Source organism: Delphinapterus leucas, chromosome 12 (genome assembly GCF_059928025.1).
Source record: "Delphinapterus leucas isolate spDelLeu-1000000601 "Yukka" chromosome 12, BTC_Dleu_Yukka2, whole genome shotgun sequence".
In the NCBI taxonomy this organism is placed as follows: Eukaryota; Metazoa; Chordata; class Mammalia; order Artiodactyla; family Monodontidae; genus Delphinapterus; species Delphinapterus leucas.
The window spans coordinates 75,380,663-75,393,756 of record NC_143140.1 but is presented as its reverse complement, the minus strand read 5'-3'; the positions used below and the strand labels follow the sequence as shown (position 1 = coordinate 75,393,756).

Sequence of the window (13,094 nt, the reverse complement as noted above, 5' to 3'; positions counted from 1 at the left end):
CATAGTTTAGTTTAGTCTGTTCTAGTACTTCACATGATTTGTGTTTGACTTCTTTTACCTTAGCATGTCTGGGATTCATCCATGTTGTTGTGTGTATCAGTAGTTTGTTTCTTCTTATTGCTGAATGGTCTTCTATTGTGTGAATATGCCACAGTTTGTTTATTCATTCTTTTGTTGATGGGCACCTGTTCTATTTCCAGAGTTTGGCTATTATGAATCAAGCTGTTATGAACATTCTTTTACAAGGTTTTTTGGTGGACATATATTCCCTTCTCTTAAATAAATACTTAGGAGTAGAATAGGCTATATGTTCACAGGCTATATGTATGTTTACTTCTTAAAGAAACTTCCAAAATGTTTTCCAAAGTCGTTATGCTATTTCTTTGTATAGAGTGCTCCTAAACTTTATTGTCTCACTTAGAGCAGAAATTGTGGGCACAGGGAGATATCCAGTCTGGTCACCTTTATGCTGTTGGAACTCTAGAGGATATTTTCTGTAATTTTTAAAGAAACAAAAAAATAAGTAGCATTTCAACAAGGAAAGAATTTTAATAAAAGATTTATAAATGTTACTTATTCTCCTGCCTCTTTGCAGATATATACACTATCTCAGAAAAGGTGCATAGACCCTGGCAATTAAAACAAAAGAGTCAATAGCAAAAAGAGTCAGTAGCAGTCTTTTGATTACTTCTCCCTTCAGTGAGAAGAAAAAAGTCAAGGGACTCAGGACCCATGAAGGGGATTTGTTCCTGAATCTCCTTAATATGGATACGATAGAGAACAAAGGCATTAAATACTAAAGTATGTTTGAGAAAAGGGAAGGCTGACCTGCATTTCTTTGTTCTGGTGTTTGTACGTGTGTCTTCTGCTCAGGCTGCATCTTTTCTCTCCTACCATCTTTTCATGTTTTGAACATTACCTCTTAGATTTTCCATTTTGTCTTTCAGGCCAAAGAAGCCCTAGAAAATATTGAGGTTCCTGTTGGCTGCCTTTTGGTCTACAACAATGAAGTTGTAGGGAAGGGAAGAAATGAAGTTAATCAAACCAAAAATGTATGTGAGTTGAATAGTATAATTGCAGACATATGGAAGTGATGGTAGGTGTGGAATGAATTTATCGTAGTTGACTAGAAGATGGGTCTGTGTAGAGTCCCGTGAGTAACAATGGAAGGATGGTTTCCCTAAACATCTCTTTTTTTGAATGCCCTTTTTTTCTGATTATAAAAGTGATACATGTTGATTTTTTTAATGAAAATTCTACTTTATAAAACACATCAATTTAATTCATATCATATCCTTTAGTACCTTTAAATAGTGTATTCCTTGTGGTAAATTAAAAAGTCACCCTCAGTTGATAGCTATGGAAGTATAAAAAGATTGTATAAAGGAAGCTATTCCTAAATCAGATAATTCAGTGAAATACAGTCTCCACCACCTGCTGTCTCTATCTACAGGTACACTTTAAAAGCTTGTGTGACTTTAATTTATTGTGGTTAGGTTGAGAAGTTCATGAATTAAGGCAACACTTCCTGAACATGGTATCACAACAGTGTGTCACAGTGAGTATAAATGAAGTATCAAGTTTTAGGATTATAAAAAGTGCTAGGTGGACCCAAGGATAGCTTATGACTTTAATACCCCTCACACAGACCTTGATCTTACTTGGGAGCCAGAGAACAAGCTGGTGTTGGAACTGGTGCTGTGAGGACTTTAAAGTTCATCCATCACATCTATCAAAAAGAAAACTCAGATTTAGTGAAACACAAGCAAAATAGGAACCCAGATTCACGAAGCAATTGTTATGTGGATATCAAAATGCTTCTGAGATAAGTAATAGACCATAATACAGCAATTGGTGAATATACAGATTCTTATGCAGGAGTGGAATTTTGTGTTTTAAATAATTGTCATATCTCCCTATGTGTATTTTGTAGTTCAGTACAATATCGTTAAGGTGAGATCACTGAATGTCCTAGCAACATCCATCTAAACCCCCAGTGACCTGGGTTTCTTACACACCTTGAAATTAACCTGGATTTATTTTTAGTTTTCTATGCTCTATAGAAGATTACCCTATAATCACAGTATAGCAAGACTCTTGACCCCAAATGAGGAGACCCCAATCCTACTTTTGGCTCTGATACCATCACCCTCTGTCACCACCACCATCACCTCTCCCAGCTGTGTGTCTTTAGTAACCTCCTAATGTAGCTTAGCTTCTGGTTCTTCAGCAGTAAAAGAGTTGATTGAGGTGATTTATGTCAACGATTATTTCTTGAGAACTATGGGGACATTTGATTCAGTAGTTCTGAATCTGAATTTTAAAAAGCACCCGAGTTGGGGAAACTTTTCTTTTTTAAGCTCCCCAGTTGGTGCTGGTATGCAGCCATGTGTGGGAACCTCTTTGCTAAAGCACCTTCCAGCTCCGAGTTTATATTAATTCTGGGCCAGCAATGCTCCCATCTGCCTCTGGCTTCCATGGTACCTTGGCCACTGTGCCAGCACTTTCCACACCCTGCCCTATGTCACAGGTAAATTAACACCTTTCTGTTTGTCCCATCAAATTTTATGCTCGTTGAGGACAGAGACTTTTTTTCCCACAAAGAGTTTAGCACAGTGGCTTATACATAGTTGACATTCCGTGTAAGTTTATTGATAAACATGATTATCATGAATATTATCAATAATTATCACAGAGCAGAGTGCATATATCACGTTATGCGTCATTGTGCTTCATATAATTCAGATCGCTTTATGAGATGTAGATACCAGTATATCCAGTATTACACTGGGGAAACCAAGGCTTGGAGAAGCTATGTAACTTGCCCAGGGCTGTATAATCAGTAACATCACAGTCAGGATTCAGATTGAAGTGTGGTTCCTTCCGGACTACGTGATTTCTCCTGTACTCAACTACTCCCATGAGGTATCTGAGACTGATACCAGATCTCTGCTCCTCTCTAGAGTCTGCAGTATATAAAATCTCATCCCGAAGAAGACACAAGTGGTGACAGTCCAGTGATGATATTCTGAATACAGATTTGCTTAGAGCGAGGCCAGTGACAGCCTTGAAAACATTCGTCACTGGAACACATGCTTAGGGAAATTTCAAGTGTCCCCTGAAATATTCAGGAACCACAGACACTTTTTTTTTTGAGACTTATCTCTCTATGGCATTTTAATTGAAAGAGTGTCCCCTAAAGTATTTAGGTACTTAACTAAAAATAGAGCATAATTCGTGTGGCATCTCAGATTAGGTGTCTTTTGTTGGTGAGGTTATGGTACTTGAACTAGGAACTAGAGTGTCAACTGCTAATGGTGTCCTGAAACCTTTATTTGCTAAAACGCTGGCAGAAATGATAGGCCTATTTTTCATATTTACTTTTGAATATTTGTAAAATACAGTTACATGTAGCCAACAAGGTCAATGCAAGCACCTCTTCTTTCAGGCTACTCGACATGCAGAAATGGTGGCCATCGACCAGGCCCTCGATTGGTGTCGTCGACATGGCAAGAGTCCTTCTGAGGTGTTTGAACACATGGTGCTGTACGTCACCGTGGAGCCGTGTATCATGTGCGCAGCCGCTCTCCGCCTGATGAGTATCCTTTGACTTCACGGGTTAATGTCTCGTACTCTTCCTGTGAACTCAAAAATGGCCAAACATCATAGTAGAGACATAACCCATTTCTACAACATGAAAACAGAGACTTATGAAACAAATTATAGGAGGTGCACATTATAAAATACAGTATCCCTTGGCCAAAAAATTTTTAGGAAAGATTTTTGAATAATAAAATTACCTCATTTTTAATATCAATAAACACATAACTATTAAGTAAGCTAGAGCAAGAAACACATGACAAACTGTTGGGTAAAGATAAACCATAAATTAGATTATAAAACAGTGTGCATAGGAAAAGATCTGAAGACTATGCATCTGTTTTGCCTTTAGTGAAGAGATAATAGGTGATTTAAAAATTTTCTTTCTCTGTTAATACGTTTTTATTGTTTATTTTTGCCAGGAATACCTATTACGTAGAAGGCTTGAAAAATTTTAAGTCAGAAGTAAATACAAAGGAAAAAACAAATCATTTATGATACTATAATTGTAAATAAATGGGAAATTGATAAAGTTACAGCTCTTTGAATTCTGTCTTTCACAGAATAAGCGACACAAATACTGAATACAGCAAGTTAACCTCTAAAGATCTTTTAAAAAATTATTTGATAATTCAACAACTCAGTTTCATACTTGCATATTTTATGTACTTATTTTGCTGTGTGTGAATCATTTAATCACTTAAAAAATAATAGAGAGGGTTTTGAATATGAAAATATGTACAGTTTCCGCTTTATAAGCTCTCTGCCCACCCTGCCTTACAGAGTGGCTCTGCTTTAGTCTGGCTTGTACTAGGTCACAGGTTGTATCTGTTTGAGGAAAGAACAGGGAAAAATCTATTATTTTTAAGAGGTGAAAATCCCTGGATTAAATTCCTGCCTCCTTTCTGGCTCCAATTCTCTAATGATTCCAAAAAATCATCTAGGAAAGATCAGAGAGAGCACCGAGCTCTGAGCATTCAGCAGCTACACAGTCAGTTTTCATTCCGTTTGCAGTTGTGACACATTAGTTTCTATATTCTTTAAATCTCTTTCTTTTGTGTAACTGGATTGTGTAACTGGATTTTTAAGACGAAGCCTAAGTTTAATTATTTTTTGATAAGTGTGGCTGTTTTTTTGATAATTAATTTATTTTTTGGCTGCGTTGGGTCTTTGCTGCTGCATGCAGGCTGTCTCTAGTTGTGGCCAGTGGGGGCTATTCTTCATTGTGGTGAGCGGGCTTCTCCTTGCAGTGGCTTCTCTTGTTGTGGAGCACAGGCAATAGGCACGTGGGCTTCAGTAGCTGTGGCTCGTGGGCTCTAGAGCACTGGCTCAGTAGTTGTGGCGCACGGGCTTAGTTGCTCCGCGGCATGTGGGATCTTCCCAGACCAGGGATCAAACCCGTGTCCCCTGCATTGGCAGGTGGATTCTTAACCACTGCACCACCAGGGAAGTCTCAGTTTAATTGTTTTTAAGAGTAGCATAGCCTTTCCTCTCCAGGCTAGCTGGTATAAACCCACCCTAGTTTTGTCACAGTAGGCACTTGAACTGCACACTCTTTGTAGGACCTTAATTCTTCCTTAGAAATCCCGCTGGTTGTCTATGGCTGTCAGAATGAACGATTTGGTGGTTGTGGCTCTGTTCTAGATATTGCCTCTGCTGATCTACCGAATACTGGGAGACCATTTCAGGTAACATGAACTGTTACACTTTTTCCTTCTTTCTAATTACTGTGATCTCACGATGGGCTTGCAAATAGTTAGCGTGTGCTCGGTATACCAAGAAGCCACGCTAGAACCAGGTGGGCTCTCGGGAGCTCTGGTCAAGGTCATTGATGCCTCAGTGTAAGACCACAGGTAATCATTTCCAGGTGAGTGCTCAGCTCTCTTAATTAACAGAATTCCTCCAGAAGGAGAGTCCCCAGCCTTCTGAGTTTTCCTCTAACAGTCTTCACCCATGCCTTCAGCTCTGTTTGAGGACCCTGCCACTGTGGGCGTTCTCCATCCATGCGTATGCCTGGCTCCACGCTGTACCAAGTCTGTGTGAGGCTTGGTAACAGTAGATGCTATTTACAGTGAATGTACAATGATTTTGCACAAAGTCAGTCGTTTTGCTTGATTGCCCTGTACTATTTTTGGTGCCTAGCAATGGATACCTGTTTTCATTTTTTTTTTTTTCCTGCCTTTTTAATGTTGAAATTTCCCCCAGGCCCAAGAATCCACTTAGAAATTCTACTTTCCCTTTAACCTTGCCACTTCTCCCAAAGTTTTTATGTTTAAGGCTATGAACAGTAGGAATTTATATTTCAGCATTTGGTCTGTAGACAAATACCAGTTTCCATAAACTGGTTTGATTGTTTTTTTCTCCAGATGTAAGGTTAATCCTAAAAGTATTATGCTTTAAAAAGAAAAGGACTTAACAAATTGCTGGACATGGTGGGTAGTTAACAACAAAGACCTCAGATATTCTTGGGAGAATATTAAGTACCTATGAAGGGCTAAATTTGGCTGAATCCCACTGAGAACAAGATTTGGAAAACATTCTATTTTGAGTTTTGCCAGCTGAACATTGGCTTTCTTAACAACTCCTGCACTTTTGAGAATAGATGACTTTTGACATCACATCAGAAAAGAAATTGTAATAGAATGATGGAGAGTAAGCAATACAGTTAGCTTGATCATTAAAAAAATATGCAAAGTGATTTGCTTTTTCCAGTTGCTTCTATCAGTAGCTCAAATTTTGCTTACATAACTCTTCGCAAGTGAATTGCTGACTCTACTTCATTTATGAGAAAGATCTAGAGAATTTCTCAAAGCTTCTGGGCAGAACAAAGATGAGCTATTGGATATCAGACATGGGGGAACATTGAGTGCACACTATCCTCTCCTGCACGTCCCTGCACAGAATCCAACAGTATCTGGTTGAACCAAAAAATAAGTTCACTTGCAGTGTGTGTACCTGGCCAGATTGGCTCCATCAAAATGAATGGCCATGGTTTGAAGCCACATCTCCAGATTTGATGCCAAAATATGTTGTTTTTTTTTTTACAGTGTTTTGAGATTCTAGAGAAACTATCGATACCCCAGGCTTCTGGATGCTGTGTTTTCTACTTTTATTTGGTTGGCTTAGGGTGTGGGTAGGGGTGAGGTGGGAATTTGTGGGAGGTGGGGTGCTGTTTTTGTATTGCAGAATTATAGATTCTTTTAATACTGTATTATAAACAGCATTAAAGTTCATAGAGGAGACCTACAGAACTATTCTTTTCAAAGAAGATGGTGATTAATTTACTTTACCTGCCTTGTGTAAAAAATTATTTTAATTAAGAATATGTGCTTTTTGTTAAAGCCACAAATTTGTAGCTATACTAGATGCCCGAAACGAGTACCTTGGTAGCTTAGAGGGATCCAGTTTCCTTCTCCACCTGTAACTCAGTGAGGCTGGTCCCTGAGTGCACATTAGAATCACCTGGAGAGCTTGGACCCAAGCCTGTGCTTGGTCCCCACCCCAGACCCACTGAATCGGAAGCCGTGGAGGGAGGGGGAGCATTGGTATTTTTTTAGTGAGCTCCCAAGTGATTCCACTGAGCAGCCAAGGTGGAAAACCAAGGTTCTAACTTTACCTGAGAGGAGAGTGCTTTGTGCAGGTGGGTGAGACAATGAGGAGAGGTGGGGGACCCGGGGGACAGGAACACTGAACAGTGTAGGAAACGCCGTACTCACCAACATGGTTAGAAGATGAAGTACTGAGAAGCCAAGGGAGGAGAGGGTTCAAAAGAGAAGCAAGTGTAGCCAGGAGTCTCCACGACTGCAGAGAGTTGAGGAGAGTAAAAAGACCAGTGTTTTTGTCAATAGGGGCCCTTGAGATATCTAAGAGGGCAGTCCTGGGAGCACAAGCTGGTGAGGATGAGGTTGGGGAGGAACTGAGAGCCGCAAAAGTGACGGCCACGATTCGGGAACGTTCTCTGGGAGGAGCAGGGTATCAGCTTGCGTGGGGGACAGGGTAGAAGGAAGATTATCGGTTTTTTTTTTTTTTCCAGCTTTATTGAGATATAATTGACGTACAACATTGTGAGATTATAAGGTGTACAGTGTGATGATTTGATGCATGTATACAGCAAAATGTTTATACCACAATAAGGTCAGTTCATACATCCTTCACTTCACATAACTACTCTTTTGTTGTTGTTGTTATTCCGCTATGGTGAGAACACTTGAGCTCCCCTCTCATAGCGACTTTCAAGCATACAATACAGTATTGTTCTCTATAGTCACCATGCTGGAACTTATTCTTCTTATAACTGACGGTTTGTACCCTTTGACAAAAGTCTCCCCATTTCCCCCACCCCCTCCGCCCCTGTCAACCACCATTCTACTCTCTGTTTCTATAAAGAAAGTATTGTATATATGGTCATATATATATATGAATATTATTCAGCCATAAAAAAAGAAGGAAATTCCTCCATTTTCAACAGCATGGCTGGACCTCAAGGGTGTTATGCTAAGCAAAAGAAGCCACAGGGAAAGACAAATGCTGTATGATCTCCCTTACACGTGGAATCCAAAAACATCGAACTTGTAGCAGGTGGTTTTGATGGGGAAGGTTTATGCAGGCTTTGTGGGCCCAGGCAGGAGCCAGCTGAAGCACAAGAGAAAGGGAGGCTCATCTTGAGCAGTGGACCACACTCGCCGGCCCAGTGCTGGCTCCATCCTCTCCTGGGCACTGCTTCCAGATGGAAGATTCCCTGGTATCTCCTCCATTCATTGCATCACTCGTGCACCTCCAAAGGGGGCAGCGTATCAAGTCCAAACGCCTTCAAAGCCCTATATATTTTGACTTCGTTTTTATTGCTTTCATTTCTTTCCTTGCACTCCCTTAATAATCACCCCACCCCCATCAGTTGGTTTTCTCACTTACGACCTAAGCCTATTCCTACTCTTTGCCTGAGATGATCTGCTCACTCTTTTTAAATATTCTCTATCGTTAAGGCAAGTTTAAGTTTCATCCCCCTGCTGTTACCACAATTTCTATTCTTTCACATGTTGATCACTTCTCTGAAGGAATCTACCAAAGATAGAACAAACTGAACACTTAAAAAAACATCCTTTGTAGTAAGGATCGACTGATTTTTTCTTTAAAGAGCCTGAGGGTAAATATTTTAGCCTTTGTGAGCCACTTACATCTCTGTCACATATTATTTATTTTTTAACCCTTTAAAAATATAAAAACCATTCTTAGCTGACCATTTCTACCTGTGGACTGCCAACCCTAGCTCTATAGAATCAAACACTTAATGGGCCACCAGTAAAGAACAGCAGATAAAAATAGCTTAGTGCTTAGTGAGCACTTAATGATATGCCAGGTATTTAACAGGTGTTATATTATCTAATCTCATTTAATCCTCACAAAATCCTTTTGGGTTAATTGCTATAATTCCCTGTATTTTACATATGAGGGAACCGAAGCATAGAAAGTTTAAGTATCCTACCCAAGATCACATAGCTAGTGATTTGTATTATGATCACACAGTAGTTCATTGAGAAATAATAATTAGTTGATCGAGAGAGATGTTTGAGACCATATGTCTGGTTTTTTTGGGGGGAAATATGCTTCCTTACCCATGTTACTAATATCCACAAGGCGTGTTAACACTGGAAATGTGTTTACATAATTATGTATGTATTGCAGTTTTTGTGGGATACAATACACATTTTCCTAGGCCTACATTCATTCTCAGCTTTCTCGTTTCATCAGTGCATCCCTGGATATCGGGCTGAGGAAGCAGTGGAGATGTTAAAGACCTTCTACAAACAAGAAAATCCAAATGGTCAGTTTTCCCGCTACTGTATGTGTGTACTTCACTTAAATCAGTACGAAGAGAGTCTGCACGGGCCTACCTCTTCATTTTCTCTTTTTGTTTTCTATTCTTTTCACAGCACCAAAATCAAAGGTTCGGAAAAAGGAATGTCAGAAATCTTGAACTTGTTCTAATGAAAGACTCATGTTCCTGGACGACATTCTTGGACAGAAAGCTGTTGACATTGTTGAATCGTATGTTTATATATTGTCCTTAATCCATGGGAAAATGGTTTTTCATCATTTGCTCCGTTAAGGGAACAAATTAGCACTTTTAAAAAGTCTGACAACTGCAAACAACTCCTAGATTTTCCACAAGCTGGAAGAACATTTTTAAGAAGGGGAAAAATTAAAGATTGACGTTTTAGAAATTAGTAAGCAGTGCCTGCTCTTCCTGCCAAAATCGTTATGCTCGGTCCAGGGAAGTGCTGACTTTCAGAGGATGTGTATATCTGGCCTCAGTTACCTAGTGTGTCTGCATGGAGCGCATTGCCCTATGGACACCTGGTCTAGGCCTGGCCTTTCAGACTCGGACCCTTCATTCTTGGCAGCCACTATGTTCTCCCAGGGTGTGGGGGGCAGGATGTGATTTCCTTGGAAATTGTATATGAATCATATACATATAGACCGTGATTCTGTGGTCCTTAGAGCAGACTTTTGCTTTTATAAAGCATTTAGAGAAAATACATACTGTTAAAGCAAGTGCTTAAGTATCATTTAAAAATTACAGCATACTGCTATTGTAAAATCTTACTTATGCCTTCTTTGAAGCTGAATAGTCTTAACAGTAAAAGAAATGCAGAAATGGACAGCTCCTTCTTTGTTTATTGAGCAGCTAAACTGTGCCAGGCTCTGTTCGTTCGCTGAAGCAGAGAGCAAAACAAAGAATCCTGCCCTCATGGAGCTCATATTCTAGCAGGAGGAGACAGATAATGAGCATAACACATTACACAGTATGTTAGAGGGTGATAAAAATTATGGCAAAAAGAAACAGAACGGGGTAGAAGGGGTGGGCGTGCCATTTGGTGGTGGGAATGCTGGTTGCAGAATTATGGTTAGTTTCATCTGAAATCAAGCACCATTATTTCTCTTTATAAAAATGCAGATTTAGAATTTAAAATCTAAAATGTAAAAGGACTTCCCTGGAGGTCCAGTGGTTAAGACTCCTCACTTGCACTGCAGGCGGCAAGGGTTCCTTCCCTGGTCAGGGAACTAAGATCCTACATGCCGTGCGGCGTGGCAAAAAACAAAAAGCAAAACTAAAATGTGAAAGTGTCAGCACAACCCTCAAAGGGTATCCACAGCAGGAAGTCCCAGGTATCCATGCTTCCTGACTGCGGCAGGGGTTGCCTCTGATGAACTGCAGCTTTGCAGAGCCGTGCCGGGATGCTCTGCATCTGCCCAGAAGGGGGCCTCGCTGTTCCACCAGAAGCCCAGCTCCAGGCCCTGGAGGGCAGCTCCTCAGTTGCATTTCTTCAGTGGATTTATTTCCTTGATGCAAAGCATCTGTATTTGTTGGTTCTGCCATTTGAGCGATGTCTCTGACTTGTTTGTTTTGAATTACATTACAGGCTGGAATGTAATTGTGGTAAAGTATTTTTATATTGCCAAGAGTAGCAGTTAATCACAGTTACATGCTTCAGAGGATTTATAATTGCTTGGTTTTGTACATGTGTGTTTTTATCTGCATTTGAGAAGTTTTATGGAGAAGAATATGCATGATTTTAAATCTATAATAATGTTACATGTACCTTCCCTTCAATTTCACCTACTTTAAAAATGATCTTCTCATTAAATTTTAGTGCTTTGACTAGGTTATTCCTTTTTGCCATTGGTCATGATTCATTTCTGCTTCTTACGCTTTTCTGCAAGCAGACTTCATTGCACTTATTGTCTTCGTGTCATTTTCTTGGGGATTATTGGTAGATAAAAACCCTGGGAACTTTTTTCTGGGGAGTACCACCCTTTAAGTTCAGCCAAGCATCTTATGTCAAGTAGGTTCTTGGTAAACATTTGTTAAATAAAATTATTGATTGAAATTTAGGGAAAAATTAATAATAAGGAGAATATCTGGGATAAAAAGCCAAAGCCAAATAGTACCTGGGTATTTTACCCCAGAGATAGTCACTACTAAAAGGATCAAGAAAATAATAAAACTAAAAAGAGGGAAGGACAGAAAAGACTTACCACTATATATATGTTCTGTCTTTGCTGTGTTTTGGAGAATGGGTAAGTATTCCAAATTCCTAAGGATGGCTGAAAATTTTAATTTTGGTTATTACTTTTTGGATTCTCTTTCCAGTGATCGACTTACAGAATAGTCTCTCCTAAATTTTTGGTCTTAGGCACAGTTCCCTCCATTGCTTTGGGGAACAATCAGTTTGGATGGAGTACTGAAGATGGGAGGTCAGCACCTCAGCACTGATACAGGACCATTGTGGGCTCACAGATGTGAAGGCTGTGGGATTTTGACAGCAGTTAGGCAGTGGTGGTGAGGAGTTGAGGATGTATGATGAGGTGATCCTGCTTCCTGAGTGGTATATTCTCTAGCTACTTAGATGTGGCTTAAAATATTGAAATGCTGCAGTTAGAAAGATTGAATCCAATTGATTGATACTGATGTAGTGTGTCAAAGAGACCAGCTGAGAGGCTTGTTTTGTGTATGACATAATTCTGCAAGCTGTGGGATGCACAGAGGTTTTAGAATCACAGCCTTGTTTGGAGAAATTAGTGGGAAACGATTGCATCTAAGTTGCTGGAGTACCCAATGTTTACCGGTCTGTGCACCGGACTCTGCTGAGAATGGGTGGTGTGTAATGCTTTGGCACCGTCAGTCACTGATAAAAGATCATGTTAAAATATCTGTGTTTTCTTGTGACTTGGCACTCTCCCGTACTGTGTTGTATTTGGAATATCATGGAGAGAAAATAGATAGCCAAGAACTCCAACTCAGGCAAGAACTGTTAATTTTTCTTTAAACTCTGTTTGGAAATAACTTCAAACTTAGAGAAGAGTTGAAGAAATACCTATATATCCCTTATTCCTTAAACCTATTAACATTTTATACCTTTAGATTTATCATTTGATATCTATTATTCTCTCTCTATATATAAAAATATGTATATATAAATATATATATATAAATACATATATATCAATATATGTTTTTCTGAACCATTTAGTAGAAAGTTATATACATCATACATTCTTATATAATTCTCATATAATCATGGTATAGTTATTGACATCAGTAAATTTAACATTGATATAATACTTTAATATACTATTTGTAGTCCAGTTTTGTCTGTTGACCCCTTCACCTCCTTTAGAGAATTTTCCCCACCCCCCTGCAATATCAGATCCATTCTGAGGTCACATATTGCATTTGATTTTCATGTATCTTTAGCTTCTTTTATTCTAGAACATTTCCACAGCCTTTCTTTGTCTTTTGTGACATTGACATTTTAAAAATAATACAACCCTTCTGCTCCACCTCCTTTCTTTTTATTTTTTTATAATGGTGTTTCCTCATGATTAGATTCAGGTTTTGCATTCTAGGTGATATTATGTTCTTCTCAGAGTGTTGCATCTGGAGGCCCCTAAAGGCCATCTGTCCCTCGCTGGTGATGTTAATTTTGGTTACC

At 39.2% G+C, this 13,094-nt stretch overlaps 1 protein-coding gene across 6 annotated transcripts in view; it reads left to right on the top strand.

Annotated features, from left to right (window-relative positions):
• Positions 1–13,094, top strand: part of ADAT2 (adenosine deaminase tRNA specific 2) — a 117,252-nt gene that overhangs the window by 11,337 nt on the left and 92,821 nt on the right. For 3 of the 6 annotated variants that reach the window (XR_002642629.2, XR_002642630.2, XR_004022397.2), the window contains exons 2-6: positions 948–1,052; positions 3,449–3,599; positions 5,182–5,288; positions 9,349–9,421; positions 9,531–9,645. Coding sequence is in view for 2 of the 6 variants with exons in the window: in XM_022558151.2 (XP_022413859.1) it covers positions 948–1,052; positions 3,449–3,599; positions 5,182–5,288; positions 9,349–9,421; positions 9,531–9,574 (480 nt within the window). In the remaining 4 variants the exon portion in view is untranslated. The other 3 variants (XR_002642634.2, XM_022558151.2, XM_089922072.1) reach the window with 3 other exon arrangements.